Raw genomic sequence first — 26,794 nt, forward strand, 5'->3', positions numbered from 1 at the left:
TAATGCCGTTGAATGTCAAGGGGAGGTGGTTAGACTCTCTCTTGTTGGAGATGGTCATTGCCTGGCACTTATCTGGCGCGATTGTTACTTGCCACTTATGAGCCCAAGCCTGGATGGTGTCCAAGTCTTGCTGCATGCGGGCTCAGACTGCTTCATTATTTAAGGGATTGCGAATGGAACTGAACACTGTGCAATCATCAGCGAACATCCCCATTTCTGACCTTATGATGGAGGGAAGGTCATTGATGAAGCAGCTGAAGTTGGTTGGGCCTCGAACACTTCCCCGAGGAAGTCCTGCAGCAATGTCCTGGGGCTGAGATGATTGGCCTCCAACAACCACTACCATCTTCCTTTGTGCTAGGTATGACTCCAGCCACTGGAGAGTTCAATTTTACTAGGGCTCCTTGGTGCCACACTCGGTCAAATGCTGCCTTGATGTCAAGGGCATATGGCTTTTCCAATATAAATGTGATTCAGTTCTCCCCACTTCAATGCTGCCATACCACACAGGTGTCAAGGTTCACATATATAATGGAAGAACTCTATGTAAACTGGCGCCTGTCATTGCACAATTATAAAGGTGGCCACTAGGTGGCGCAAATAGCGCAAAATGCTTTCTGAAATTTTTTTAGCAACTGAATTTTTTTAATATCTAAATAACGAGCTTAAAGAAAAAAAAATCAAAAATTGATATTTCACAATAATATGATTACATTTATAAATTGAATTGTCTTTTAATGTTATCATTAAAGTCTTTACTTTGAAATCCTCAGCTTCTTCTAAAAGTCTGAGCTTGCACTTGATATTTTTATTACATAGTTAAGTCAACATATAAAGTAGTTAATTTTATTTCTTACATTTTTTAAAGCCCAGGACACAGATCAAGGTGGTTTTGAAAGGTAGGTTGTTGTAACTTCATGTAGCACTACTGGAGAGTGATGGGGAGATATGCATGTGGGGGATGGTAGTATTGGATGATTGGCCTTGGTATCTGGGAATATTGTGAGTGGGGATCATGGGGGCAGTGCAGGATTGCGAAAATCTGGAAGGATTTGGAAGTTGGTTACAGGATGTGGGAACACTAGTCGGGTGGTATGATGCTCGGGAATACAAAGAAGGGGGATATCAGGGTCTGGTAGAAATGGGATGGGGTGTTAAGGTACAGCGCAATTGGAGTAAAGGGGATCTTGGGGTGTGGGAGCACTGGCAGGGAGCTTTTGGAGCAGTACCCAGATGGAGGTAGTGGCATGTAGGAGCACTGAGGAGAGGGGCGTTACTGCCCAACAGTCCAATGATTTACAATAATTGAATAAGTCAAGTTCCATTTTTACTGCACAATATTCTGGGATTTTTACAGGTGCTTTGGGCATTAAATTCCATGATTCTATCAATTTTTTCTGTGAAAACTATAAATCAGTGTCTTTGCTTACTACTTTGTAATATACTAACCTTTTATTTGTTACCTACTTTAAAGTGTAGATGGTAGCAAGGTTGCAGATAGGTACCTGGCATTTAACAGTACAGGGGAATGGGGAAAGGGGTTGAGTCCTGGGCTTTGGTATTATGAAGGAATGGTGGTGGTTTTTGGCAGTATCTGGTGGGGGTCCGGGAGCTTGGAAGTAATTTAGTTGTGTTTCTAAGATTTGGGAGCATTGGGGAGTATCTGTAATTTGGCAACGTCTCAGAAGGTCAACCTGGCGTTTGGCAGAACTACTTCCTGTGACAGAGGATTCCATTTTCTCCTAACTTTTCATTCACTTAGTGACAGTTTTAAATTGATGACCATAAAAATCAATATAACAGAAGAGAAACATAAAAAGTCAGATTTTAAAAATGGATGCAACCAACTCATTGAGGTCAGGTAACACATGATATTGACCAGATTAAAAATATATTCACCAAAAATACACATAAATAAGGAGAAAAGTTTTTAAAATACTCAAAAATTAATTCAACAAAAAAAACTAAAATCTGAGATTTTGATCATTTGGTTTGAGATTCTGAATCTAAGTTGTTAATGCAAATTGTAAACAATATGGACCCCAACCCTGTTCCCCAGTGCACTCCATTCAGCACTCCCCCTCCACTCCAACATAGCCCCTCTAGTGAGCACCCCCGGCTTTCTACCTTTCAGCTAATTTCTTTCTCAAGGGCAATTATGGATGGGCAATAAATGCCGGCCTCGCCAGCGACGCCCACATCCCATGAACGAATAAAAAAAAGATTCCTAATTTTTTACTGTTTTATGCGGAAGTACTAGCCTATTGTTCCAAATATTGCCAAATATTTTTGAAATTCAAGTACACCATGTTGTGGGTCTTTCCAGAATCTACTTAGGGATCTACTTAGTCACTATGATTTCCTATTTCATAATTGTAAGCCTGACAGCATAGGAACTAGTTTGAAAATTTACCATGTGCTCCTATGTAAGCTTTATTCTGCAGAAAACATTACTCAAAATAGTAACTTGGTTTTGAGAGAGCTTTCAATGTAACTGCAGAAAAAAGCAAGAAACTTTAGGTGAGTTGATAGTCTGATTATTTTCCAGTGTTGTAGAGGTGCCATTTGAGTTATTGGATCATTCTGTACTTACTTGTCCTATAAATACCCTGCTCATATAGTTTTTTGAGCCAATTAGATAAGATATTTAGAAATAATTTTGTTTTTGTTATAGGAATTCAGCGACAGATGAATTACATCATTAAGCTGAATATGGTCGCTATTATCATTGGACCCATTCAAATACCCGCCAACGTTACTATCAAAACTGATTTAGAGTCAACTGATACAATCTTTGGTAATATCATTGACGTTAAACCTTTCATCAAAGCAGCTGCAAGACATGGTATGTCTCTGTCTTATGTACATTCTATGCTGATGTTATATTTCTGGAGAGACCTTTCTGATTTGACATGATTCCTTTTTTCATTAGTGCCTGATGCCTTTTTGTGTTGTAGATCTTAAGGTTGTCCTTGATCTTACTCCAAATCCTGAAGAGAATACTTGGTCTAGCAATTATTTTGATGATGAACACACACAGGCTCAAATATTGGTAAAAAAAAAAGTTCACTTTTTAGTTAAATTGTGTTGTCATACATAATTTATTACAACAGCAAACTTTGTCCAAATGACTCTTGGAACTTTTCCAGTCAGATTTCCGCTTCTGGTTCAGAAAGGGTATGGATGGGATCTTTGTCAGACTGAGTACAATCAATTTAAAGACAAATCTGGTAAGAGCTACTTTGTAATAATTAAGTTTCTCCTAATACAGAATAGTTAAGTTTTCTAATATCATGTGATATTTTAAATGTGGCTTTCCTGTGGTATTGCTCACTGTCAGTTGGAGCATATTTTTGTCTGATTTGTAGAGGAAGCTTATACGCTTTCTCAGGACATGGTTTGATACAAAGTAAATACTGTAATATAGATTTCACAGCACTTGCAGATACATACAATGAAGGTCATATATAGTTATACAGGTCTACACATTACAGTGGAGATGATCAGTCATTTCTAGTCAGGGGAGCTGGGTCTCTCGGGGAGTGGGGTGAAGTGTTGCATTTAGATGAAACAGCAGCAGATCCCTTTCAGAATTGAGCAGTGTGCTAGGGCTGTTTCTTAATCTCCCAGGGAAGGGCCAGTTATGAAGAGTGGGCCGTATAGGAGTCCAGTCTGCAAGAAAGGATAAATATTTCCTTGTGTTTTCCCAGCTCCATATTCAACCTGTGAATTACTGAATCTTGCTGCCAGGAGCTAAAATGGCAGGAATTCACAGCCAGTGCTGAAAAGGTTATAATCCATGCTGAAGAGAGCTGAACAGATGCTATTCTGTAGCAACAGTAAATACTACAAGCCGGGGACAAGGGTACAGTAGCATAGTGGTTACGTTACTGGACTAGTAATCTAGAAGGCCTGGACCAATAATCTGGTATCATGAGTTCACATCCTGCCATGGCAGCTGTGGAATTTAAATTCAACTAATTAAATAAAATCTGGAATTAAAATACTAGTATCAGTAATGGTGGCCATGAAACTACCGGATTGTTGTAAAAACCCATCTGGTTCACTAATGTCCTTTAGGGAAGGAAACCTGCCGTCCTTACCTGGTCTGGCCTATGTGTGACTCCAGACCCACAGCAATGTGGTTGATTCTTAATTGCCCTCTGAAATGGCCTAGCAAGCCACTCAGTTGTAAAATCTTGCTAAAGAAAGTCATAATAAGAACAAAACTGGACTGGACACGACAAAGGCAAACCAAGCCCAGTCGACCCTTCAAAATCCTCCTCACTAACATCTGGGGACTTGTGCCAAAATTGGGAGAGCTGTCCCACAGACTAGTCAAGCAACAGCCTGACATAGCCATATTCACAGAATCATACCTTTCAGCCAACATCCCAGACTCTTCCATCACCATCCCTGGCTATGTCCTGTCCCACCGGCAGGACAGACCGACCAGAGGTGGCAGTACAGTGATATACAGTCAGGAGGGAGTAGCCCTGGGAGTCCTCAACATTGACTCCGGACCCCATGAAATTTCATGGCATCAGGTAAACATGGGCAAGGAAACCTCCTGCTGATTACCACCTACCGCCCTCCCTCAGTTGATGAATCAGTCCTCCTCCATGTTGAGCTAGCACTGAGGGTAGCAAGGGCACAGAATGTACTCTGGGTGGGGGACTTCAATGTCCATCACCAAGAGTGGCTCGGTAGCACCACTACTGGCCGAGTCCTGAAGGACATAGCTGCCAGACTGGGCCTGCGGCAGGTGGTGAGCGAACCAACACGAGGGAAAAACTTACTTCACCTCGTCCTCACCAATCTACCTGTCGCAAATGCATCTGTCCATGACAGTATTGGTAGGAGTGACCACTGCACAGTCCTCGTGGAGACGCAGTCCCGTCCTCGCACTGAGGTTACCATCCAATGTGTTGTGTGGTACTACCACCGTGCAAAATGGGATAGATTCAGAACAGATCTAGCAGCTCAAAACTGGGCATCCCAGAGGTGCTGTGGGCCATCTGTAGCAGCAGAATTGTATTCCAGCACAATCTGTAACCTCATGGCCCGGCATATTCCTCACTCTACCATTACCAACAAGCCAGGTGATCAACCCTGGTTCAATGAGGAGTGTAGAAGAGCATGCCAGGAGCAGCACCAGGCATACCTAAAAATGAGGTGCCAACCTGGTGAAGCTACAACTCAGGACTACTTGCATGCTATACAGCGGAAGCAACATGCTATAGACAGAGCTAAGCGATTCCACAACCAACGGATCAGATCAAAGTTCTGCAGTCCTGCCACATCCAGTCGTGAATGGCGGTGGACAATTAAACAACTAACGGGTGGAGGAGGATCTGCAAACATCCCTATCCTCAATGATGGCAGAGTCCAGCACGTGAGTGCAAAAGACAAGGCTGAAGCGTTTGCAACCATCTTCAGCCAGAAGTGCCCAGTGGATGATCCATCTCGGTCTCCTCCCGATATCCCCACCATCAAAGAAGCCAGTCTTCAGCCAATTCGATTCGATTCACCCCACGTGATATCAAGAAACGGCTGAGTGCACTGGATACAGCAAAGGCTATGGGCCCCGACAACATCCCGGCTGTAGGTGCTGAAGACTTGTGCTCCAGAACTAGCTGCGCCTCTAGCCAAGCTGTTTCAGTACAGCGACAACACTGGCAATGTGGAAAATTGCCCAGGTATGTCCTGTCCACAAAAAGCAGGACAAATCCAATCCAGCCAATTACCGTCCCATCAGTTTACTCTCAATCATCAGCAAAGTGATGGAAGGTGTCATTGACAGTGGTATCAAGCGGCACTTACTCACCAATAACCTGCTCACCGATGCTCAGTTTGGGTTCCGTCAGGACCACTCGGCTCCAGACCTCATTACAGCCTTGGTCCAAACATGGACAAAAGAGCTGAATTCCAGAGGTGAGGTGAGAGTGACTGCCCTTGACATCAAGGCAGCATTTGACCGAGTGTGGCACCAAGGAGACCGAGTAAAATTGAAGTCAATGGGAATCAGGGGGAAAACTCTCCAGTGGCTGGAGTCATACCTAGCACAAAGGAAGATGGTAGTGGTTGTTGGAGGCCAATCATCCCAGCCGCAGGGCATTGCTGCAGGAGTTCCTTAGGGCAGTGCCCGAGGCCCAACCATCTTCAGCTGCTTCATCAATGACCTTCCCTCCATCATAAGGTCAGAAATGGGGATGTTCGCTGATGATTGCACAGTGTTCAGTTCCATTCGCAACCCCTCAAATAATGAAGCAGTCCGAGCCTGCATGCAGCAAGACCTGGACAACATCCAGGCTTGGGCTGATAAGTGGAAAGTAACATTCGCGCCAGACAAGTGCCAGGCAATGACCATCTCCAACAAGAGAGAGTCTAACCACCTCCCCATGACATTCAACGGCATTACCATCGCTGAATCCCCCACCATCAACATCCTGGGGGTCACCATTGACCAGAAACTTAACTGGACCAGCCATATAAATACTGTGGCTACAAGAGCAGGTCAGAGCAGGGTATTCTGCGGCGAGTGACTCACCTCCTGACTCCCCAAAGCCTTTCCACCATCTACAAGGCACAAGTCAGGAGTGTGATGGAATACTCTCCACTTGCCTGGATGAGTGCAGCTGCAGCAACACTCAAGAAGCTCGACACCATCCAGGACAAAGCAGCCTGCTTGATTGGCACCCCATCCACCACCCTAAACATTCACTCCCTTCACCACCGGCGCACAGTGGCTGCAGTGTGTACCATCCACAGGATGCACTGCAGCAACTCGCCAAGGCTTCTTCGACAGCACCTCCCAAACCCGCGACCTCTACTACCTAGAAGGACAAGGGCAGCAGGCACATGGGAACAACACCACCTGCACGTTCCCCTCCAAGTCACACACCAGTCCGACTTCCTTCATCGTCGCTGGGTCAAAATCTTGGAACTCCCTTCCTAACAGCGCTGTGGGGGAACCTTCACCACACGGACTGCAGCGGTTCAAGAAGGCAGCTCACCACCACCTTCTCAAGGGCAATTAGGGATGGGCAATAAATGCCGGCCTCACCAGCAACACCCACACCCCATGAACGAATTAAAAAAAAGCCTCATGATGTCATTAGGACTCCGATGCAATTTAAATGCTAAAAAATGAAAGACCAGACCCGCACTGAATCTGCCGAATAATACCTAGCGGGTGTAGTTTCCAAAGGGCTATTGGAATCATTATTTAATGGGGCATACACCTGCAAGCGCTCAAATCATAGGTATTTGTTTGCTATTGTGTGTTTTGGATTTTCACAGGTGAGTTTTCTTTGGAGATTGCTTGTTTTCTACATTTAATCTGCTTACACGCACTCAATAAGCACACAAATTATGATAGGTGCCATTCTTGCTACTTTGATTTGGTTGTATGAAGAGGCAACAGCTAGGTGCCCTGCCACAGGGGGAGCAGTTGGGCTTCTTAGAAGACAATAGGTGAGAGAGGTGGCTTGAAGAATGCCTTACCCAACATATAGGATGTGCAGGCCAAGAGTGAGTTTCCTGGATCTGTCTGAGGATTAGTACGTGTCGAGGCTGCACTGTTTAGACAGGCTGTCGCTGACCTCTTGCAAGAAGACCTACTGCCTTCTAGGGCAGGTGCCAATGCAATGCCTGTGGCAGTGAAAGTCATTACCGTTCTTAACCTCTTCGTCTCAGGCTCTTTCCAGGGTGGTACAGGGACATTTCCTGCATTTCTCAATCTGCTATTCATACCTGCATCAAGCAGGTCACCAGAGCCCTTTGTGTCCGGGCCAATAACTAAAGAGTCTTCCCAATGGACGCCACTAATCAGCATAAAAGGGCTGTGGGATTCGCTGCAGTGGCTTGCGTCTCTCATGTGCACACATGTAGCCATCAAGGCACCAGCCAAGAGCATTTGGTAACAGTAAAGGATTTCATTCCATGTATGTGCAGCTGGTCAGTGCCCTGGAAGTCTTCAACATTGACCCCAGACCCCAGCAGGTCTCATGGCTTCAGGTCAAACATGATTACCACCTACCACCTCTCTCAGTTGATGAATCAGTGGTCCTCCATTTTGAACACGACTTGGAGGAAGCATTGAGGCAAGGGCGCAGAATGTACGCTGGGTGGGGGACTTCAATGTCCATCACCAGGGGTGGCCCAGTAGTATTGGCTGAGTCCTGAAGCACATAGCTGTCAGACTGGGCTTGTGGCAGGTGCTGAGAGAACCAACATGCGGGAATAACCTTCTTGACTACATCCTCACCAATCTACCTGTCACAGATGCATCTGTCCATGACTGCATTGGTTTTAGCCACTGCACAGTCCTCGTGAAGACCAAGTCCTGTCTTGACACTGAGTATTAACACCTTCACTGAGTAACACTCAATATTAATCTATTAATCTCGGTCCTCCCAACCAGGCAGGGAACAAACAAAAGAACAACAATGGATATCTCAGAATTCAGCAGAGACCAGCAATATTGGCCGTGAGACTAGTCTGTACCATACCATGTGATGCATCTACCAACTGAATCATTGGGGGAGCTCATCTTGTTTTATTAAAATAAATTACTGGCCAATTTATAATTGCTGCTAAAGTTTAATGGAGTTAATTTTAGAATTTTACTTTGACTTCCAAAATTATTTGACCTGGCTTGCCTATTTGCTAACTTTTGAGTGAATTAGCAGCAGATTGTAAAAGCGATCGAGAAACTTACTAGCATTTCTGTATAAATCTCCAAAGTCTTGGCTAGTTATGAACTTGTGATAGTTTTAGACAAAAGATGGTAGTGTGAGGTAAACATTTGCTTCAGCTATTTTTAAATGAAATAGGTTGGTTTACAAGAGCACATTTCAAAAATATGTTTGTATTGGTCTGGATTTTAAAGCTCGTTTCCACTGAGATTGGCCTGAGTAATGCAGAGGTTGAAGTTAAAGGATTGCTGCATTACTTATGCTGATGGAGAGCTTTCTATTTATTATTTATTTCACACTCTTTGCCTCATTTTGTAAGTTTATGTTCTCCTGGTTTCTGTCATTCTTTCTCTTTCCCTACTATTTTGAATACCTGCACATAACTAATGTTTTTTAATTGAAAAGAATAAACATCCTGTCTATGAACATCTGCTAATCCTATGTTGATGCAGCCGAAAAGAGCAGCCGAAGTTGATTTCCCCTCTCATTTCTCTACCTTTACTTTGTCTGTTCATCCAATACCCAGAAGCAAAAAGGGAGTGAGCTAACTCATTGTGACACCCAGGACTTCGGTTTCTGTTTTTTAAAGATATATAAAAAAGAAGTTGCTCATGAGGATGAGGTATGGGGTTGCACAGATGAGCAATGGATTTATTTTTTCTTCCTGCTAGAAAATGAAAGTGGTGACATTTTAGTGCCCTATATTGTGCTCTCTGGCATTGAATTTCTGAATTTATAGAATACCATTCTGTTTTTGAAAAACATCATGCACAGCCACTCTCCTCTCCCTTTCTCCGATAGCTAAGTGAACTTATACCATGAGTAGCTTTCTTCATCCCATCTGTGAGATTAATTTATTCCCAAAAGAGGGATATGGTTGCAGGAAGGGAAAACTGGGAAAGCTCTGGCTTATACCAACCTTTCGCTGTGTCCTTGAGGATGATTCAGCCTCAGCTGGACATGTCTCTTTGCCATAGCCCCTCGTGAAAGGACCTGGATTAAGCAGTTGATGATGAGTAAGTCTGCTACGCTGTATTGGACTTGGATGTCTAGACCATCACGTTGGCATGTTACAAGCAAATGTCCTCCAACCATGCTGAAAGCAGATGCCCATCACATAGTTGATGACGAAACTCTGAGAGTTGAAACAACAGCTGCCGGAAAATGTTACCTGGAGGCAGAATATGAGAACATGCACTCATATATATTTAGGGTTTAGAACCTACGATGATTAGGTTGCAGAGCGGTAAGCAGTTGTTGGTGAACAACTGCACCTCCACCCATCTCATGGTGAGTTGTGCTGCTTGCCATGGTGCTTATGAGGAGTTCCTCATGCTCATCAGTTGTCTAATTATCCACTTGTCTATCCTCCTGGGCAGAGGATAGACAAGTGGATAATTAGACAACTCATCATCAACTGCTTAATCCAGGTCCTTTCACGAGGGGCTATGGCAAAGAGACATGTCCAGCTGAGGCTGAATCATCCTCAAGGACACAGCGAGAGGAGAGGTAAGAGGGATTTCTTTGGGGATCAAGATTGCTCTAAATTGACATGCTTAATGATGGAAGTCAACCCTCTGTGGCAGATTTGGTAATCAAACATCTGAACAAGGTTCACAGTATTCCAGAGCACTGCTGCTGATTGAGCAGCAAGTTTGGTTCATGAATGGGATCTGGAGTGGTAGATCTGCTGCAATTCCTCCCACTTGGCTCCAGAGAAGCTTGTAAGCCGATTCCCTAACTTAGGATGGTCCAGGCTGAACAAGAAACATACGAAAAGAAGGGCAAGAAAAAAACAGTAAAAAAAAAGGATCCTTACCTCGTGCTTTGGTGAGCAAGAATTTGGGATCCAGCCCAGAGTGAGTCAGCAGGGATTAGGAAAGATCACCTGTTGAAATGGAAGTCAAACTTCATTTGTATGAGAGGTCAAATTGCATTCAAAGAATGAGAAAAATGTACCTAGGTTAAATAACTTACCATTTAGAAATAGTAACCTCTATTTGGCTTTAGGTTATACATCTTCTAAAATCGTGGAAAGAAATAGCGAGAAAATACAGTACAAGTGCAAAAAAAAGGTATGGATCTAGACTGTGCATGTTTTGTTGATGATAGCTAAATATATTTTTTGTAACTATATGTACTATTGTCAATTTTTTAAAATTCTATTTTATGTATGATTGTACATTGTATCCATTTAAATAACTTATTCAAATATTTTAAGTATATACATTGGTAAAGTTTAGTCATTTTAATGTTTGAATGTAAGATTGTACCACAATTGATCATTTTGTCAACTGGTTTTACAGCAACTGGGAATGACATTTTGGAGCAATGTTTGGCATTCTGCCCACACAGCCTTGTACTTCTCACTGATTCTGGGAGTATGAGACCACCGGGAAATTTTGATCCAAGATAAAGCAGCCCGCTTGATTGGCACCAAGGAGCCCTAGTAAAATTGAAGTCAGTGGGAATCAGGGGGAAAACTCTCCAGTGGCTGGAGTCATACCTAGCACAAAGGAAGATGGTAGTGGTTGTTGGAGGCCAATCATCTCAGCCCCAGGACATTGCTGCAGGAGTTCCTCAGGGCAGTGTCCTAGGCCCAACCATCTTCAGCTGCTTCATCAATGACCTTCCCTCCATCATAAGGTCAGAAATGGGGATGTTCGCTGATGACTGCACAGTGTTCAGTTCCATTCGCAACCCCTCAAATAATAAAGCAGTCCGAGCCTGCATGCAGCAAGACCTGGACAACATCCAGGCTTGGGCTCATAAGTGGCAAGTAACATTCGCGCCAGATAAGTGCCAGGCAATGACCATCTCCAACAAGAGAGAGTCTAACTGCCTCCCCTTGACATTCAACGGCATTACCATCGCCGAATCCCCCACCATCAACATCCTGGGGGTCACCATCGACCAGAAACTTAACTGGACCAGCCATATAAATACTGTGGCTACGAGAGCAGGTCAGAGGCTGGGTATTCTGCGGCGAGTGACTCACCTCCTGACTCCCCAAAGCCTTTCCACCATCTACAAGGCACAAGTCAGGAGTGTGATGGAATACTCTCCACTTGCCTGGATGAGTGCAGCTCCAACAACACTCAAGAAGCTCGACACCATCCAAGATAAAGCAGCCCGCTTGATTGGCACCCCATCCACCACCCTAAACATTCACTCCCTTCACCACCGGCGCACTGTGGCTGCAGTGTGTACCATCCACAGGATGCACTGCAGCAACTCGCCAAGGCTTCTTTGACAGCACCTCCCAAACCCGCGACCTCTACCACCTAGAAGGACAAGAGCAGCAGGCACATGGGAACAACACCACCTGCACGTTCCCCTCCAAGTTACACACCATCCCGACTTGGAAATATATCGCCGTTCCTTCATTGTCGCTGGGTCAAAATCCTGGAACTCCCTTCCTAACAGCACTGTGGGAGAACCTTCACCACACGGACTGCAGCGGTTCAATAAGGCGGCTCACCACCACCTTCTCGAGGGCAATTAGGGATGGGCAATAAATGCTGGCCTCGCCAGCGACGCCCACATCCCGTGAACGAATAAAAAAAATATAGGACATTGTCATATATGCCTATTGCCCTTATGTGACAGTATTATAGGATATTGTCATACATCCTTTACCTTTAATACAAATTCGAGGACTAGGAAACACCGAAACGTCTGGTTATACTCTTTAATAAATCAAGTCAATGACATAATAAAACATGGCCCCTTACACACAGTGCATATCGGTATCAATACTCACATACCAAGTAAGCTACATCATTAAATAAATTTAAAACAGAAATAGACAGTTTCCTAGAAGTAAAGAGAATTAGGGGTTATTGGGAGCGGGCAGGAAATTGGACATGAATTTAGATTTGAGGTTAGGATCAGATCAGCCATGATCTTATTGAATGGCGGAGCAGGCTCGAGGGGCCGATTGGCCTACTCCTGCTCCTATTTCTTATGTTCTTAAGTACTCCTTTAGGAGATTGCAAGTGTGTCGTTTTGACTGCTTACGCTAGCCTCAGCAAAACTAGGTCCCAAGTCCCAAGAAGCTACACTATGTTTTATCTTTTATAGGTTTAATTACGTAGGACAGATGTGGATACCATATGTCATTATGTTCTGTGTTTATGCTGTTGACATGTAAGCTTGTTTAGTGTTAAGGTTAGGTGTTATCATTTGTTATGCCTGCCTTTGATGTTTTAGGTTGTTTAGGTTCTCAAGGATGGTTAATGAGGTAATGTCTCCTATACTCCAGGTCTAGCCTTGTATAGCCATTACAACCACTGCAGAATCAATCTTTAATACATGGATATATATTTCATATTAACAAAAGCTTATTATGGCCATTCTACATAGTACACCTATACTTACATTTCCCCACCTTGAGGCTCGAAAATAACTTTCTTTTTGCAGCCTCAAAGTCTACTTTCTGGTCAGAGCTGACATTGCCATCATATTCTTTTTTTCTTAACTTGTTTCAGGTTTTTTTTTCCAAACAAACCATTACTACGAGGGCAATCAGCATGAATAGCTGTGCTACTAGCAGGAACGCAGAAGGCGTTCTTACCCACGGATGCTGTCCCTTATGGTATATCACTAGTAAATGCGTTGTTGCTGTCTATCACCTGTGACATACCCCATCTCTAAAGAACTTGTTCAACACGTACTTTCGCAGTCACCAAAGCAGTACGGCGCGAGTAGGACTAGCTTCGTCCGACTTCATGAAAGAATCAACAATAACTATTTGCCCTTCCAGTTTGAGGCAGATCATCTGTGTAGTCAATTTGCAATTGTTCCCAAGGTCCCTTAGGGGGTTAACTAAGCAGCAAGACTTGCTTCTTTAGGGAGGAAGGATTATAATGTGCACAGGGGAGACAATTATCAAGGTGGGCTTTGATGTCTTTCCATTGCAGCCATTGGCCTATATTGCAGGTCTAGCCTTGTATAGCCATTACAAACACTGCAGAATCAATCTATAATATGTGGATATATATTTTATATTAACAAAAGCTTACTAAGGCTATACTACCTGGTGCACCTATACTTGCACCCAACCCCACCAACAGTGAAAGATTCTCAAGAGCAGGTATAGCATTCCCCATGTGCATGCCATTGTATTGGAGGAGCAGGGGGAGAATGGGGATCAGCAGAGGAGTGAGGCAGCATTTGAGGAGGATGCACACCACCAAATATTCCCCCTCCCAAAGAATATGCAGCCAACACAGGCCCTATGAAGACCTTAATGAGGCGATGTATGTTAGAAGAATGCACTTCACTAAAGAGGCAATAGGGAAGCTTTGGCACCTTGCAGCCATGATCATCTGCTCGATCGGTGGCTGTGAAGGTGATGACTGCACTCAACTCTTGTGGCACTAGGTCATTTCAGACAGTGATGGGGGAGCTTTGTATTATCAGCCAGGGTGCAGTACATCAGATAACTAATGCATTATCCAGGAGACCTGGGGAATTCATCAACTTTGGCATCACAGCAAGGCAGCAACGAGATAGTGCCATCTAAGTTTATGGGGTTGCTGGCTTTCCCAAGGTCCAGGGTTTCCAAAGGTCCCTCGTTTCTTTGCAAGATCATACAGACAACCCCATCCATCCCCTCAACAGGAAGGGCTTCCAATCCTTGAATGTACAGATTGTGTGTGACAACATGCAAAGGACGCTACACATCAGTGCGACATATGCTGAAGTTGTCACAAAGCACTCATCCTTAAAATTAGTCCCTATGTGACCTCTTCAAGGAAAAAAATCATGTCAAAAGACGGCTTGTTTGTGACCATGCATGCTGCTTCCTCCCATGCCAAGTTGGAGCTGGACTCCTCCATGCTCCTTGACATTGTGGGCGCAGGCTTTCTGGCAGGCTTTCCAGTGCAGCACGTAACCGTATCAGCTTGATGTGCCATAAATTTCAAATTCCTACCTCATAATTTGGTTGTGTATGCCCATCAGCCTTCTTCTGTAGCCTGGCCCATCGAAGTCACCATTTGACTCCTCTGCAGCAGAACTAGTGTGCGACCTCGCCCTCTGGCAGGCTGGCGAGCTGGCACCTGCAGTATTCTTTCCTCCCGCCCTGGCTCCTGTGCACTTGTGCCTGGTATTGCAGATCCCTTCTTTATCCTAGCCTCTAAACTACGCGCAGTGTCAGTCTCTGAGCTGGTGGCTGCGAGTGTAAGATCGAGTGACGGTGTCTCTTCATCATCACTATCTTCTTCCTCTGTCTCCTCTGACTGGGCAGATTCCAGTTTTTGGGTATCTGAAATAACAAAGGGACACGGGTTGAGTTGTGGTGAGGGGGGAGGAGAAAGTAAGAAGTGCGTGCTTACACCATCTGCAGCACGTGAGTCAGAAAAGATTGTGGGATGACGGAGAAGTGGGAAGCAAGAAGGAGGATTAGGTATACAGAGACCCTCATCATCAATCTCTCCAGGGCTGCTAGTGGCCACGGCCTCAGCGATGGCCGTTCCAATGATAGCCAGCACTGTCTCCTCCATGGGGGTGAGGACGTGTAGATGCGCCTGTCCTCCCCTAGTTCTTTCCTGCTGCCTTCTGTTATGCGCCACCTTCTGCAAGAAAGAGGGAAGTGTGTCAGTGAGTGTCCTCCGAGATGTTTGGGTGATCTGGCTGTCATGGTTGAATAGCTGCCAGTCTGTATGACCTGTGAGTTGTGGGTATGTGGCTTGCAACAGTGGTAATGTGTGAGGGTGATGTGAAGTATCTCATTTGAACGGTTGAGTGCTGATTGAAAGAGTTCGTTGGTAGGTGGGTGATGAGGGGTGTAGTGCATTGAGCAGTGGATGAGGCTAGTGGTGCAGTTGGTAGGATATGCCACTTGAAAATTGAACTCACTCACCTTGACAACTCGTGTTAAATCATTGAACTTCTTCCTGCACTGCATCCATGTTCTTGGCACTATGCTCCTGGCATTGACCTCGTCTGCTAGTTTCTCCCACTGCCTCTTGAGCATATGTCTAGAGGGCCTCTTGCCCCCCTGCGGATATAGGATGCTCCTCTTTCTCTCCACCTCTTGCATCAAAGCCTCTGGTGCATCATCAGAGAACCTTGGTGCATGCTCTCTCGCAGGCACAGCCATTCTTCAAAGTATCACAGCCCAGGAATCACTTCTCAAACGACTCCCAACACTTCTTGCAGCCACAGTGAACCTCCCCTTTAAGGGATGCAGGCTGCCTTTATGTAGCGCTAGTCACTCATGATATCGGGGCTCCCTGCTGATGCCTGCAGGCAATCAACAGCGCAGGTAGCGTGGCTGCACACAGCTATCATTTAAAACAGCAGGCAGCATGAATGTTACATGCTGCCTGAATCACAACATACGGGCACGGGTTAATCGTGGATCACGATCCTAGTGCCCGTTTTCAGGGGTTATTCAATTTAACCTCGTATGACTCTACATAAGATCTCTTTGCCCTCACATAGCCATGCTAATATTAATCACTTGATTGAATAAGTTAACACAAATTAAGTGCACCATTTCATGTATGACTCTAATTTCCATGAATAACAGAGTACAACATAAGTGCATATTCTATTTTAAACAGCAAAATCTAAAATGAACACAAGCCATCCTAGCAATTCCAAACACTGTGCTTCCCATAGATGGACAAATATGCTATTCTTTCTCTTATTCTAGTGCTTGTCCTAGGTGCAATCTGAAGGCCAGTATTGAGAGAGGTGGTTGGATGCTCATGTGTTACAAAAGGGTTATGGGACTGAGGTGGCCCTCCTCTCATTGCAGCTTGCTCCTAGGAGGGAACCACTGCTGGCTGCATCTCTCGAACGTGTTCCTGGGCAGCCTGTAGGCGCTGTGCAGAGGAAGGTCAGAGGCCTGGCATGTGCTCAGGCATGTAACCTCCTGTCACTGCTATCCCACTGAGCCCTGGATCTGTATCCCATTGAGCAGCAGGTTGGCTGGTCTAATGGCAGTTTTCAGATCCTGAAAGCCCTGAGAGACAGCAGCATGCATCCTGCCACCAGGATCAAAAAGTTCCATCTGTTCTCATCCTGTGCCTTCTCATCATCATTATCTTCTTCCTGTTCCTGATCCTTTGCTTCATGTTGTTGTGGTGGATGTGCAGGAAAGGAGGGTACAAGTTAAGAACGAGTGTGCATTACCTCCTTGGGGCAGAGAAGTGGGCAGAAGCTTGTGGCTGTGTGGTGCTTCAAAGGGATGTCACCTCAACTGTGTAGGTATTCAATAACAACAACCTGCATTTATATAGCACCTTTAACATAGAAAAAGTTCCAAAGTGCTTTTAAAGCCTAATCAGACAAAAATTGCCACCAAGCCAAAGAACGAGATATTAGGAGGGGTGACTAAAAGCTTGGTCAAAGAGGCAGGTTTTAAGGAGGATTCTAAAGGAGGAGAGAGGGAGATGGAGAGCTGGAGAGGTTCAGGGAGTTCCAGAGCTTAGGGCCTAGACTTAATTCTCTAAAGATCCCTGTCAGAACATAACCAATTTCGTCAGCCATTTTCTTAAGGACCCTTGTGTGCAGGCTGTTCAGCCTTGGTGACGTATCCTTTTTCATTGCCTTTAATGCTTCATCTTATTCCAATATGTTTCTCACCTTTAATTAACTTTGTAGCTCCTGCATTTTTGCATTTAAAAGTATATCACTTCTCCAAGCTTTGTTCCTCTAATAATTTATTCCAGTGCAGCTCTATTACCTGATTCCTCAAGCCCCAAAAATCCACCTCCCTAAAATTAAGAGTCTTCATTGTACTTTCCTTTTCATGGTGAATCTAATGCCATTACTGGAGGGCTGCCCATGCCCATGCGACTGTACCCCTACAAATGAGGAGGGAACAAAAGGTGAGAAAATTATGAGGTAGGAATTTGAAATTTATGGCACATCAAGCTGATACGGTTACGTGCTGTGTAGGAGGTTAACACAATCAGAAGTTTCATATGAATAATATTTGCCACGATTGTCTTCGTGATGAGCAGCATTATAAATAAAATTTATTTTCTTGCAGAATATTTATTATTGCTACTGATAAAGAAGAAAATGACTTCCTAGTTTCATTCCTCAATAAAATTCCTGGGAACATGATCTTTATTTATTATCTAACTGACATAATAACAAATCCTAATGCAACTCAGAATGCACAGATTACGGACCAGTATTATCACAAGATGGAGAATTCGTGGTGTGGCTTCATTGTAAGAAATCTAATATAATACATTTTTATCTGCAAATGATATAAGCTTTGTATGTGAAATTGTCTGTGCAGGGATTGGCACTTACGAATTTGCTTAATCGTGTAATGGATCTATTTTTAGAAACAGTGCAAAGTGGTTAAATTTAGAATTTGAAATGATTTTGCAATAATTGTTCTTGGTTCTGTGCAGATAAGTATAAAACTTCAATTTCTTTCAATCTATATTTTTACTTTTAATTTTTCATCTAACTTTATTTTTTCCCACTTTTGATCCTCTTGGCTCCCTTTTCCGGCCATCAATTTACAATTATTTAGACCCCCTGCCCAATTTAACCTTTGTGCACTCTACCCTATCTGACCCTTTCTTTGCTTTTCTCCAATCTTTCAGCCTTTTGGCTGGCTTCAATTCTCGGCCTCTCTAGCTCATTCTCAGCTAGCAGCCTGCTGTATTCTGCTCTGCAGTCACCCATTTTCCACTGCTGCGCAGCTCTGCATCCCAATGCTCCACCATTTCCCAGTTCATTCCTAACTTTGCATATTTTTCCAGCCTGTGTTCAGCTCTGCAGTACTTCCGGACCCATTTTCAACCACTCCCACAGCTTTCTCTATACCACCCACTACTTTAATACCTGGGTCTCAACACCATTTGGGTTAAAAATGTTTCCCACTTCTTTAGATACCAGAAGAATTGAGGCAGAAACTATGTCAACATTTAAGATTAGATTGGATAGGTGGATGAAAGAAAAGTGGTTGAAGGGATACGAGAATAGGATGGGTAAATGTGATTAGAACTATTTGGCCACGTGGAAGGTAAACACCAAGACAGACTGATTGGGCTGAATGGCCTGTTTCCATATTGTAACTTCTATGTTGAAGGGGATATTGGGGCCAAAAGGTGAAGTTGATAATAGCAAAGAAGCAGTCAGAGTCAGGAGGTAAATTCCTTACTGATCCTGCTCTCTAGCACAGCCCCACTCCTGAGAATAAAAAGAAAACTGCTCAGCTGCCCTTCCTGGCCAAACCCCATTTCCTAATGATGAAGAATAGATCTATGGGCGTTCTTCCAGCTCGCAATAAAAAATAATTAAAAGTATTCCCAATCTTTTCAGTTGCTGCCCTGTTCCTCAGGCCCTACTCCTCAGGCCTACTTCCAGCTGCAATAAAAAGAACTCTATAAAGCAAGAAGTAATTTGCATTTATATAGTGCCTTTCACAACGATAGGACTTCCCAAAGCATTTCACAGCCATTGAATTACTTTTGATGTGTAATCACTATTGTAATGTGGAGAAACATGGCAGCCAATTTGCGCACATCAAGGTCCCACAAACAGCAATGAGATAAATGGCCAGATAATCTTTTTTTAGTGTTGTTGCTTGAGAGATGAATGTTGCCAAGACATTGGGAGAACTCCCTTGTTCTTCAAATGGTGCCGTGGGATCTTTTACTTCCACCTCAAACTAGATGGGGCCTCAGTTTAACACCTTATCTGAAAGACGGCACCTCTGATAGTGCAGCATTTCTTCATTATTCCACGGAAGTGAGCCTAGATTATGTGCTCAAATCCTGGAGTGGGGTTTGAATGCACAACCTTCTTACTCAGAGGTGAGAGTGTTACCATTGAGCCAAGGCTGACATTCTCAGCCCTGCTCTTCAGGTCCTGCCTGCAATACAAAGTCGTTAAAAAATATACCCACCCAGCCCTAGTCCTGCCTATGATGGAAAAATTAATTAAAAAAAAAAATCCCAGGACTGCTCCTGCCTGCTACATAATTAAATATTGCTTCTTTTATTTCATTACTACATTTTGTCGCAATTATTTTTTATTTCCTTCTTTCATTAATAAATTTTAATGCAATTCTTTTCAATTAAATCTCCAGTACTTTTATTTAATTAATATATGTTGAGGATCCTTATTTTACTTCTTTTTTATTTTATTTAATTGATAAAGTTATCATAATTCTCTTCAATTAAATAGTCACTACTTTCATTTAGTTAATAAATTTACAAATACATGCTGGAGTAAATGCTCAACCCCATAGAATCAAGTTATCGCTGTTTTTAATTAAATCCATTCCATTAAATAGCCAATGCTTCTATTTAATTTATAAATATTAGAAAAAAAACATTTTATAAGTAAGTATTCTGGCCAAGCCTCAGCTCTGACTTGCTGTCAGTAATGTGATGGGAGATCTAGTATGAATAATAAATTTGGATTGTTAAAAATTAAATAAATAAATAAAAGTGAGCCTACTTTATGATGAATGAAGTTAATTTGGCATGTTGTGATCATATAGAAAGTGTGGCATCACAAAGTTTAAAAAAAAATAAAAACAACCGGTAGATATTCAGGGCATTCTGACATAGTGATATGTCACGGACTGAAGAGTGTAGCCCATAGTACAGAGTATTTTTTCCACTTTTTCTATCCCTTCCTATTTGGTATTGACCAACTATTATGGTCCAACTTTAACAAATTCAGTTAAAATTGCTGTCTTCATTCCATATAGGAAGTGTGAGTATGTCCCTCTCCTGAAAATTTTCAGAAGGGATTTTGGAGCTTCATAGAATTACATGGAATGTACAGCACAGAAACAAGCCATTCGGTTCAACTGGTCCACGGGGTGTTTATGCTCCACACGAGCCTCCTCCCACCCCTTTTCATCCAACCCTGTCAGCATAACCTTCTATTCCTTTCTCCCTCGTGCTTATCTAGCTTCCCCTTAAATGCATCTATGCTATTTGCCTCAACTATTCCATGTGGTAGCAAGTTCCACATTCCAACCACTCTCTGGGTAAAGAAGTTTCTCCTGAATTCCCTATTGGATTTATTAGTGACTATCTTATATTTATCGCCCACAAGTGGAAACATCTTCTCTACATCTAACCTATCAAACCCTTCCATAACCTTAAAGACCTCTTATCAGGTCACCTGTCAGCCTTCTCTTTTCTATAGAAAAGAGCCCTAGTGTGTTTAATCTTTCCTGATAGGTATAATCTCTCAGTTCAGGTATCATCCTTGTAAATATTTTTTGCACCTTCTCCAGTGCCTCTATATCCATTTAATAATATGGAGACCAGAACTGTGCATAGTACTCCATGTGTGGTCTAACCAAAGTTCCGTACAAGTTTAACATAACTTCTCTGATTTTCAATTCTATCCCTCTAGAAATGAACCCCAGTGCTTTGTTTGCTTTTTTTATGGCCTTATTAACTGCTACTTTTAGTGATTTGTGTATCTGTACGCCTAGATCCATTTGCTCCTCTACCCCATTTAGGCTCCTATTTTCCAAGCAGTATGTGGCCTCCTCATTCTTCCTACCAAAATGCACCACCTCACACTTATCTATATTGAAATTAATTTGCCAATTACACACCCATTCTGCAAGTTTATTAATGTTTTCTTGTATATTGTCACAGTCTTCCTCAGTATTAACTATAACCCCCAATTTGATGTCATCTGCAAATTTTGAAATTGTACTTCCCATTCTCGAGTCCAAATCGTTTATGTAAATGGTAAATAACAGTGGTCCCAGCACCAATCCTTGTGGAACACTGCTTCCCACCTTTTGCCAATCTAAGTAACTACCCTTAACCCCTACTCTCTGTTCTGTTTAGTAGCCAGCTTGCTATCTATTCTGCTACTTGTCATGAGACTACTATGAGGTACCTTATCAACGGCCTTTTGAAAATCCAAATATATTACATCTACTGCATTATGCTTGTCCACTCTTCAGAGTCATACTGTGGTAAAGGCCATTGACTTGCAGTTTTCATGGATAGTGGACAAAATTATGGAATATGACTTGAAAAGCCCATGATCTCATATAATGAAAACAAAATTTGATTTGTTTTATGATTTTATGAATTTGAAAGAGAATGGGGAAAGGGCAGGAAAATTTGACCAATTGAATAGTTCTTTCAGAGAGCTGGCAAAGGCATAAAAGAGCGATTGGCTTTATTTTGTTATGTAAAAGTTTATGATTTAGTCACAACAAACCAGTGAACATAATTATGAAGAGATAGAATCAGGATCCCCAAAACACCAGTAAAAATCCTAAGATACCATGTAATAAAAACAGAATTTGACTTATTCAGTCACTATAAAATAGTGGCCTTAACCATGACCCATTGGCTATGCCTCTCTTCTCTTCCCTTTACTGGATATAAACAAGGGGATTTTCACCATTGCAAGATATAGTCCTGGGAAAATCATCTTCAGTGAAACTCCATCTGATTTTTGTGTTCTGTAGAAATATGTATTTCAAGTGCAAACGATACAGATATCTATATGTAATCCTCTCTTGTAGTTTGGGAGTCGAGATGGAAGACATATTTCATCTGTGATCCCTAAAGAACGTCAAGGAATTCAGGACAGATTATTTACAATTCTTACCTTTACAATGCCTGGGACTCCAATTATTTATTATGGCGATGAGATTGGTCTCAAAGACTACAAGGTAATCACAACCCTACTGTTGCAATCACATTATCATAATATTTAAAATAATTGGTTCATAACTTCAAAAAGTTAGGTATGGTTTTAATGTTCCACTTTTCATAACAGACATCAGTATATCCCCTAATGCGGTGGGACAATTCTAAATATGCTGGATTCACTAAAGGTTTGCCTTGGATTACAGCAGATTTGGACATTGACACACATAATGTTAAGGTACGTATGAATATTTTGCATAATATGTTGTAATTAATATAATATTTTAATGGAACTATTTGGCTAGAAAACAGATGGTCAACCATTCTTGAATCTGCCTTCAAAATAGTTTCAGCAAGAAAAGACCTGTAGCACCTGTGATAGACCCTGACTGGCATGTGTGATTTGTTTATATTCTGAACTAAGTGTTGTTTAACATGCCTAAGAACAGAAAACAATTCACCTGTTTAAAAAAAAATAGATTATCTAACTTATAGGGTTTTTTTCATTCTTCAAATGTTGGGCATCCTTTACATACCATAGAAACCTAGCTAAGTGGATGGGTTCTGGGAACCACTTGCTAAAGGATTAGATTCAGTCCATGTGGATAGGCTATTTGAGTTAGAAAGGTTAGGGGGGACCAGGAGGCATGAGTATAAGTTACGTGAGTATTGAACTGGGTTAGATATGAGGAGGTAGTTCTTTTAATAGAGTCATCGACCCATGGAACAAATTGCTAGCTTGTGCAGTGACTGCTGCAAACATTCAAAAAAGAGCTTGATAAGTTCCTGACTGGCCGATATAACTACAGATAGAAGGTAGGTGGGTACTGAGGCATGTTTCTCTCTGTCACCGTGGTCTCCTAGAACTTGTTTCATGGCCTTAAGGGGTCAGAAAGATTTTCTCAGATTTTTCCGCTAAATTGACCCACTTTTTTTTCTTTTTTTTTGCCTCTCCAAGGCGATACGGGTCATTGTCCGCCTAAGTTTCACCAAGACAGTATAGACCAGGTTTGATGGACCAGCTGGTCTTTTCCTATCCTTAGGTTTTGTATGTTCATAACCCCAAATGTTTTTAGTCATGATGTCACGTTGGGCAGTTGCACATGACCTTCTGCTCCTGTGTTGCATAAAGCTCCAGAACCTGCACAATAGCACAGGTTCATTTTGACCTAAAGCTAATGTACACTCACCACAATAAAGCCCCTAGCCATGCCAAAAAATCAAACCTAATCAAGCCTCAGAGGATAGTTAGAAGGGATTGTTGTATTTGGAAGATACATATCATTCAAAAAATGACAAAGGCCCTACAATATAGGTAATATGTCCTCTTTCTCCATTTAGGCATCCTTCATGCACTGTGGGAGTCATACCAAAGTAGCCCAGAATCATAGGGACAAGGATATCACTAAAGAGGAGATCCAAATACTGCTGCCAAGCAGATTTGCTAAAAATATTAACCCCAATTTTAACTTGAATGCAGAGGCAAAGATGGGTGGCAAACTGTCCTGACCTCGGCAGCATGAGGTCTGGGAGATTTTAACTCCCTGGCTTCACCTGCATAGACCCTGTCAGTTTCCTGCCCAAAACCGGCAGGGAGCGGCAGCTGGCTGGTAGGTGGGAGCAGAATGTCAGGCAGTAGGAGGCCACCTCTGTGGACCGAAGGAATGGTCCTCAGCACTCAGGTAAGTGGCTGGCGAAGGGTTCGGGAGGGCCTTGCTGTTGGGTGGAGGGGTAAACCCCGGGCAGATGACTCCAATACTTAACTTTTTTGGGCTTCTTCCCAATAGCTTGGCTAAAACAGCTTCTCAATGAAGGCCTCTTGTTAAAATAGCAGTCAGGCACCGATGACATCACTGGAGCCTGAACTGCATATTTAAAGAAGGACCCCGCTGATTTCCAGCAGGAGTCCCTCTCATCTGCTCAGAAGAGCGGGTTAAAATAGTAACCTGCGGGAAGATAGCAGAGCTTTGGTGGGTAAGCACCATGGGCGATTTTAGCTGCCCGACTGCTGGGCAAACAGAGTTAATACGCCCCATTGCCTTTTACTGAAGCGCATCAAGTGTCCACTCCCCGAGACCTGCAACTCATCCAAGGTGCCTAGTATGCCCCAATGTGTCAATAATGGGGTACGGTAGTGCAGTGGTTATGTTACTGGACTAGTAATCCAGAGGCCTGAATGATTAATCCAGAGAACATGAGTTCAAGTCCTACTATGGCAGCTTAAAAATAGGCCTATCACCACCTTCTCAGGGCAACTAGGTGAGTAATAAATGCAGGCCTTGCAAGCGACACCCACATCCCGAGAATGAATTTTTAAAAAACCCGCGCTGAAGAAGCTGGGAGTTTGCATAGAAGTTGTGTGCAAAGCTCGTTAGGTCCCCAAAAATATTAAAATTAGGGATAAATGCCTTATGTGGCAGGGACACGCTGAAGTGGAGTCCATAGTATAAAAAAAATCCTGGTACCCTGCTCCCCACACAAGAAAATCGGGCAGTGCTGAATTGGCAGCCAGCTGGAGCCTGAAATTCCAGCCCGAGCACGACCAGTGCCTCATGATTAGTGACTCGCAGGTCAGATCATTGCTCTATTTTCTAACAAAAAAAAGTGTCCCTTAATTTCCTCACTATCTTTAGCACTTACAGTATTATTGTGCTAAAAAGGTTACGGAAATGTTCATTTGGGTACATTTAGGCCATTGTGCTAAATGCAAGTTTCCTCAATCTTGTTAACTGTACAAACTGTACGTCCATCAAAGCCCCATAAGCCTCATTTACATAGCTGCACTGTTCCAGTACATGGAAGTTTCCTGGGTTTACCCTGCTCCCGCACTCAGTGTAAGTTGCACCCAAAAAAAAGATTTCACGGCTGCCCTTGTCACTTCAGATCAGTGTAAGTGACGAGTTGGTGAGCTGAAGAAGGCACCAACTTCACTTATTGATTCCAGGCTTTCAAGGTACATTATTTAACCTGTTGCGTCACATTTTTCTAATCACTGACACATGCACTTAATTTTACTGTAGTGTTTTCCTCTCTCCCCCAAAAACCTCTGAGCCCCTGACTTCCCCCACCCCAAACCCACACTCAGATCAACTTTGGACACAGACGGCTTTCTCCATGAACATAGCACTCTATGCCTTCATAATGGAGGACAAGTTGCAGCAGCACTGTGTCGAGGCCAGGAGAATCTGGTAGCATGGCAGAGGACAGCAGACCACTAGGTACTACCCTCCTCAATGCATGTATAGGCCACACAGGTCCTATGAGAACCCATCCGAGGAGCCATGCATCCGACAGCTGCGCCTCTCTGAGGAAGCCATTGAACACCTGTCAGCTCATCACAATGATTTGTAGACTCGCTCCATCCTTCCAGGCTGCCACAGGCCATCTATGCATAATTAGCTAGTGAACTGTCAAGGCGCGTATTGTGCAGGTGAAGGACGTCCACTTTCATACAGCAGCTAAATTCCTCCACTTGGGCATCACCCTCCCCAGGCAGCAGAGATACAGAGCGAGTGTGATGGGAAAGATGAAGTGAGAGGTGTGGGGTTGTGAAGACGTTAAGGGTGGAGAAAGTTTTGGGTATTGTGCAAGGTAGTTTTTATGAGTTAAGGGAGGCGTGTAGCCATAGTTCAGGCTAGGAGGAGGCTAGTAGGTTCCCTTGAACAGACTGCAGTGTGAAGGGTTAGTAGTGTGAGTGTTGCCTTTAAAAGGGAGAAGAGTGTTCTGGTGCCCAAGGTGGTCAAGGAAGAAAGGAAAACTACTGTGAGTGCCTTACCTTTACCAGATTTGGTGAGATACTTGAATTTTTGTTGCACTGCTCTGCTGTCTTGGGAGTAAGGAAGTGGCACTGGCCAAGAGTGCCAGTGCCACCTCCCTCCAGTTGATACAGCTGACTGCTCTGCCAGGCTTAAAGGAGTGCTGTCCCAGGAGACTGTGCCTCCTGTCCTCTACCTTGTCTAAAAAGGCATCAAGGTCCTCCTCCCAGAAATTAACTGTTCTCCCACCTCTTCAGTCGTCTTTTGCAGTGGACACAGTTGCTGTATAGATTACCACCCTGTTGGAAACATGGAATGAAGATGTGGGTTATAGATACCATGGAGAGATTTGAGCAGTAAAAAGAAGAAAAAAGAAAGACTTGCATTTAGAGCCTTTCACGACCTCAGGACGTCCCAAAGCGCTTTACAGCCAATGAAGTACTTTTGAAGTGTAGTCACTTGTAATGTAGGAAACGTGGCAGCCAATTTGCTTACAGCAAGGTCCCACTAACAGCAATGTGATAATGACCAGATAATCTGTTTTAATGTTTGTTGAGGGATAAATAATTGCTAGGATACCAGGGACCACTCCCCTGATCTTCTTCAAAATAGTGCCACAGGATCTTTTACATCAGAGAGGTTTAACGTCTTATCTGAAAGACGGAGCCTCGTACTTTTTTTTAATATTTCAAAATATACTTTATTTCAT

At 43.2% G+C, this 26,794-nt stretch overlaps 1 protein-coding gene across 1 annotated transcript in view; it reads left to right on the forward strand.

Moving 5' to 3' along the window:
* Positions 1 to 26,794, forward strand: part of LOC137324310 (amino acid transporter heavy chain SLC3A2-like) — a 41,639-nt gene that overhangs the window by 9,133 nt on the left and 5,712 nt on the right. Inside the window, exons 2-6 of the mRNA XM_067988454.1 lie at positions 2,675 to 2,845; positions 2,958 to 3,027; positions 12,599 to 12,634; positions 22,224 to 22,353; positions 22,461 to 22,568. Coding sequence (XP_067844555.1) covers positions 2,675 to 2,845; positions 2,958 to 3,027; positions 12,599 to 12,634; positions 22,224 to 22,353; positions 22,461 to 22,568 — 515 coding nt within the window. The remainder of the gene's footprint in view (positions 1 to 2,674; positions 2,846 to 2,957; positions 3,028 to 12,598; positions 12,635 to 22,223; positions 22,354 to 22,460; positions 22,569 to 26,794) is intronic.

This window comes from Heptranchias perlo, chromosome 8, assembly GCF_035084215.1.
Source record: "Heptranchias perlo isolate sHepPer1 chromosome 8, sHepPer1.hap1, whole genome shotgun sequence".
NCBI classification, from domain to species: Eukaryota; Metazoa; Chordata; class Chondrichthyes; order Hexanchiformes; family Hexanchidae; genus Heptranchias; species Heptranchias perlo.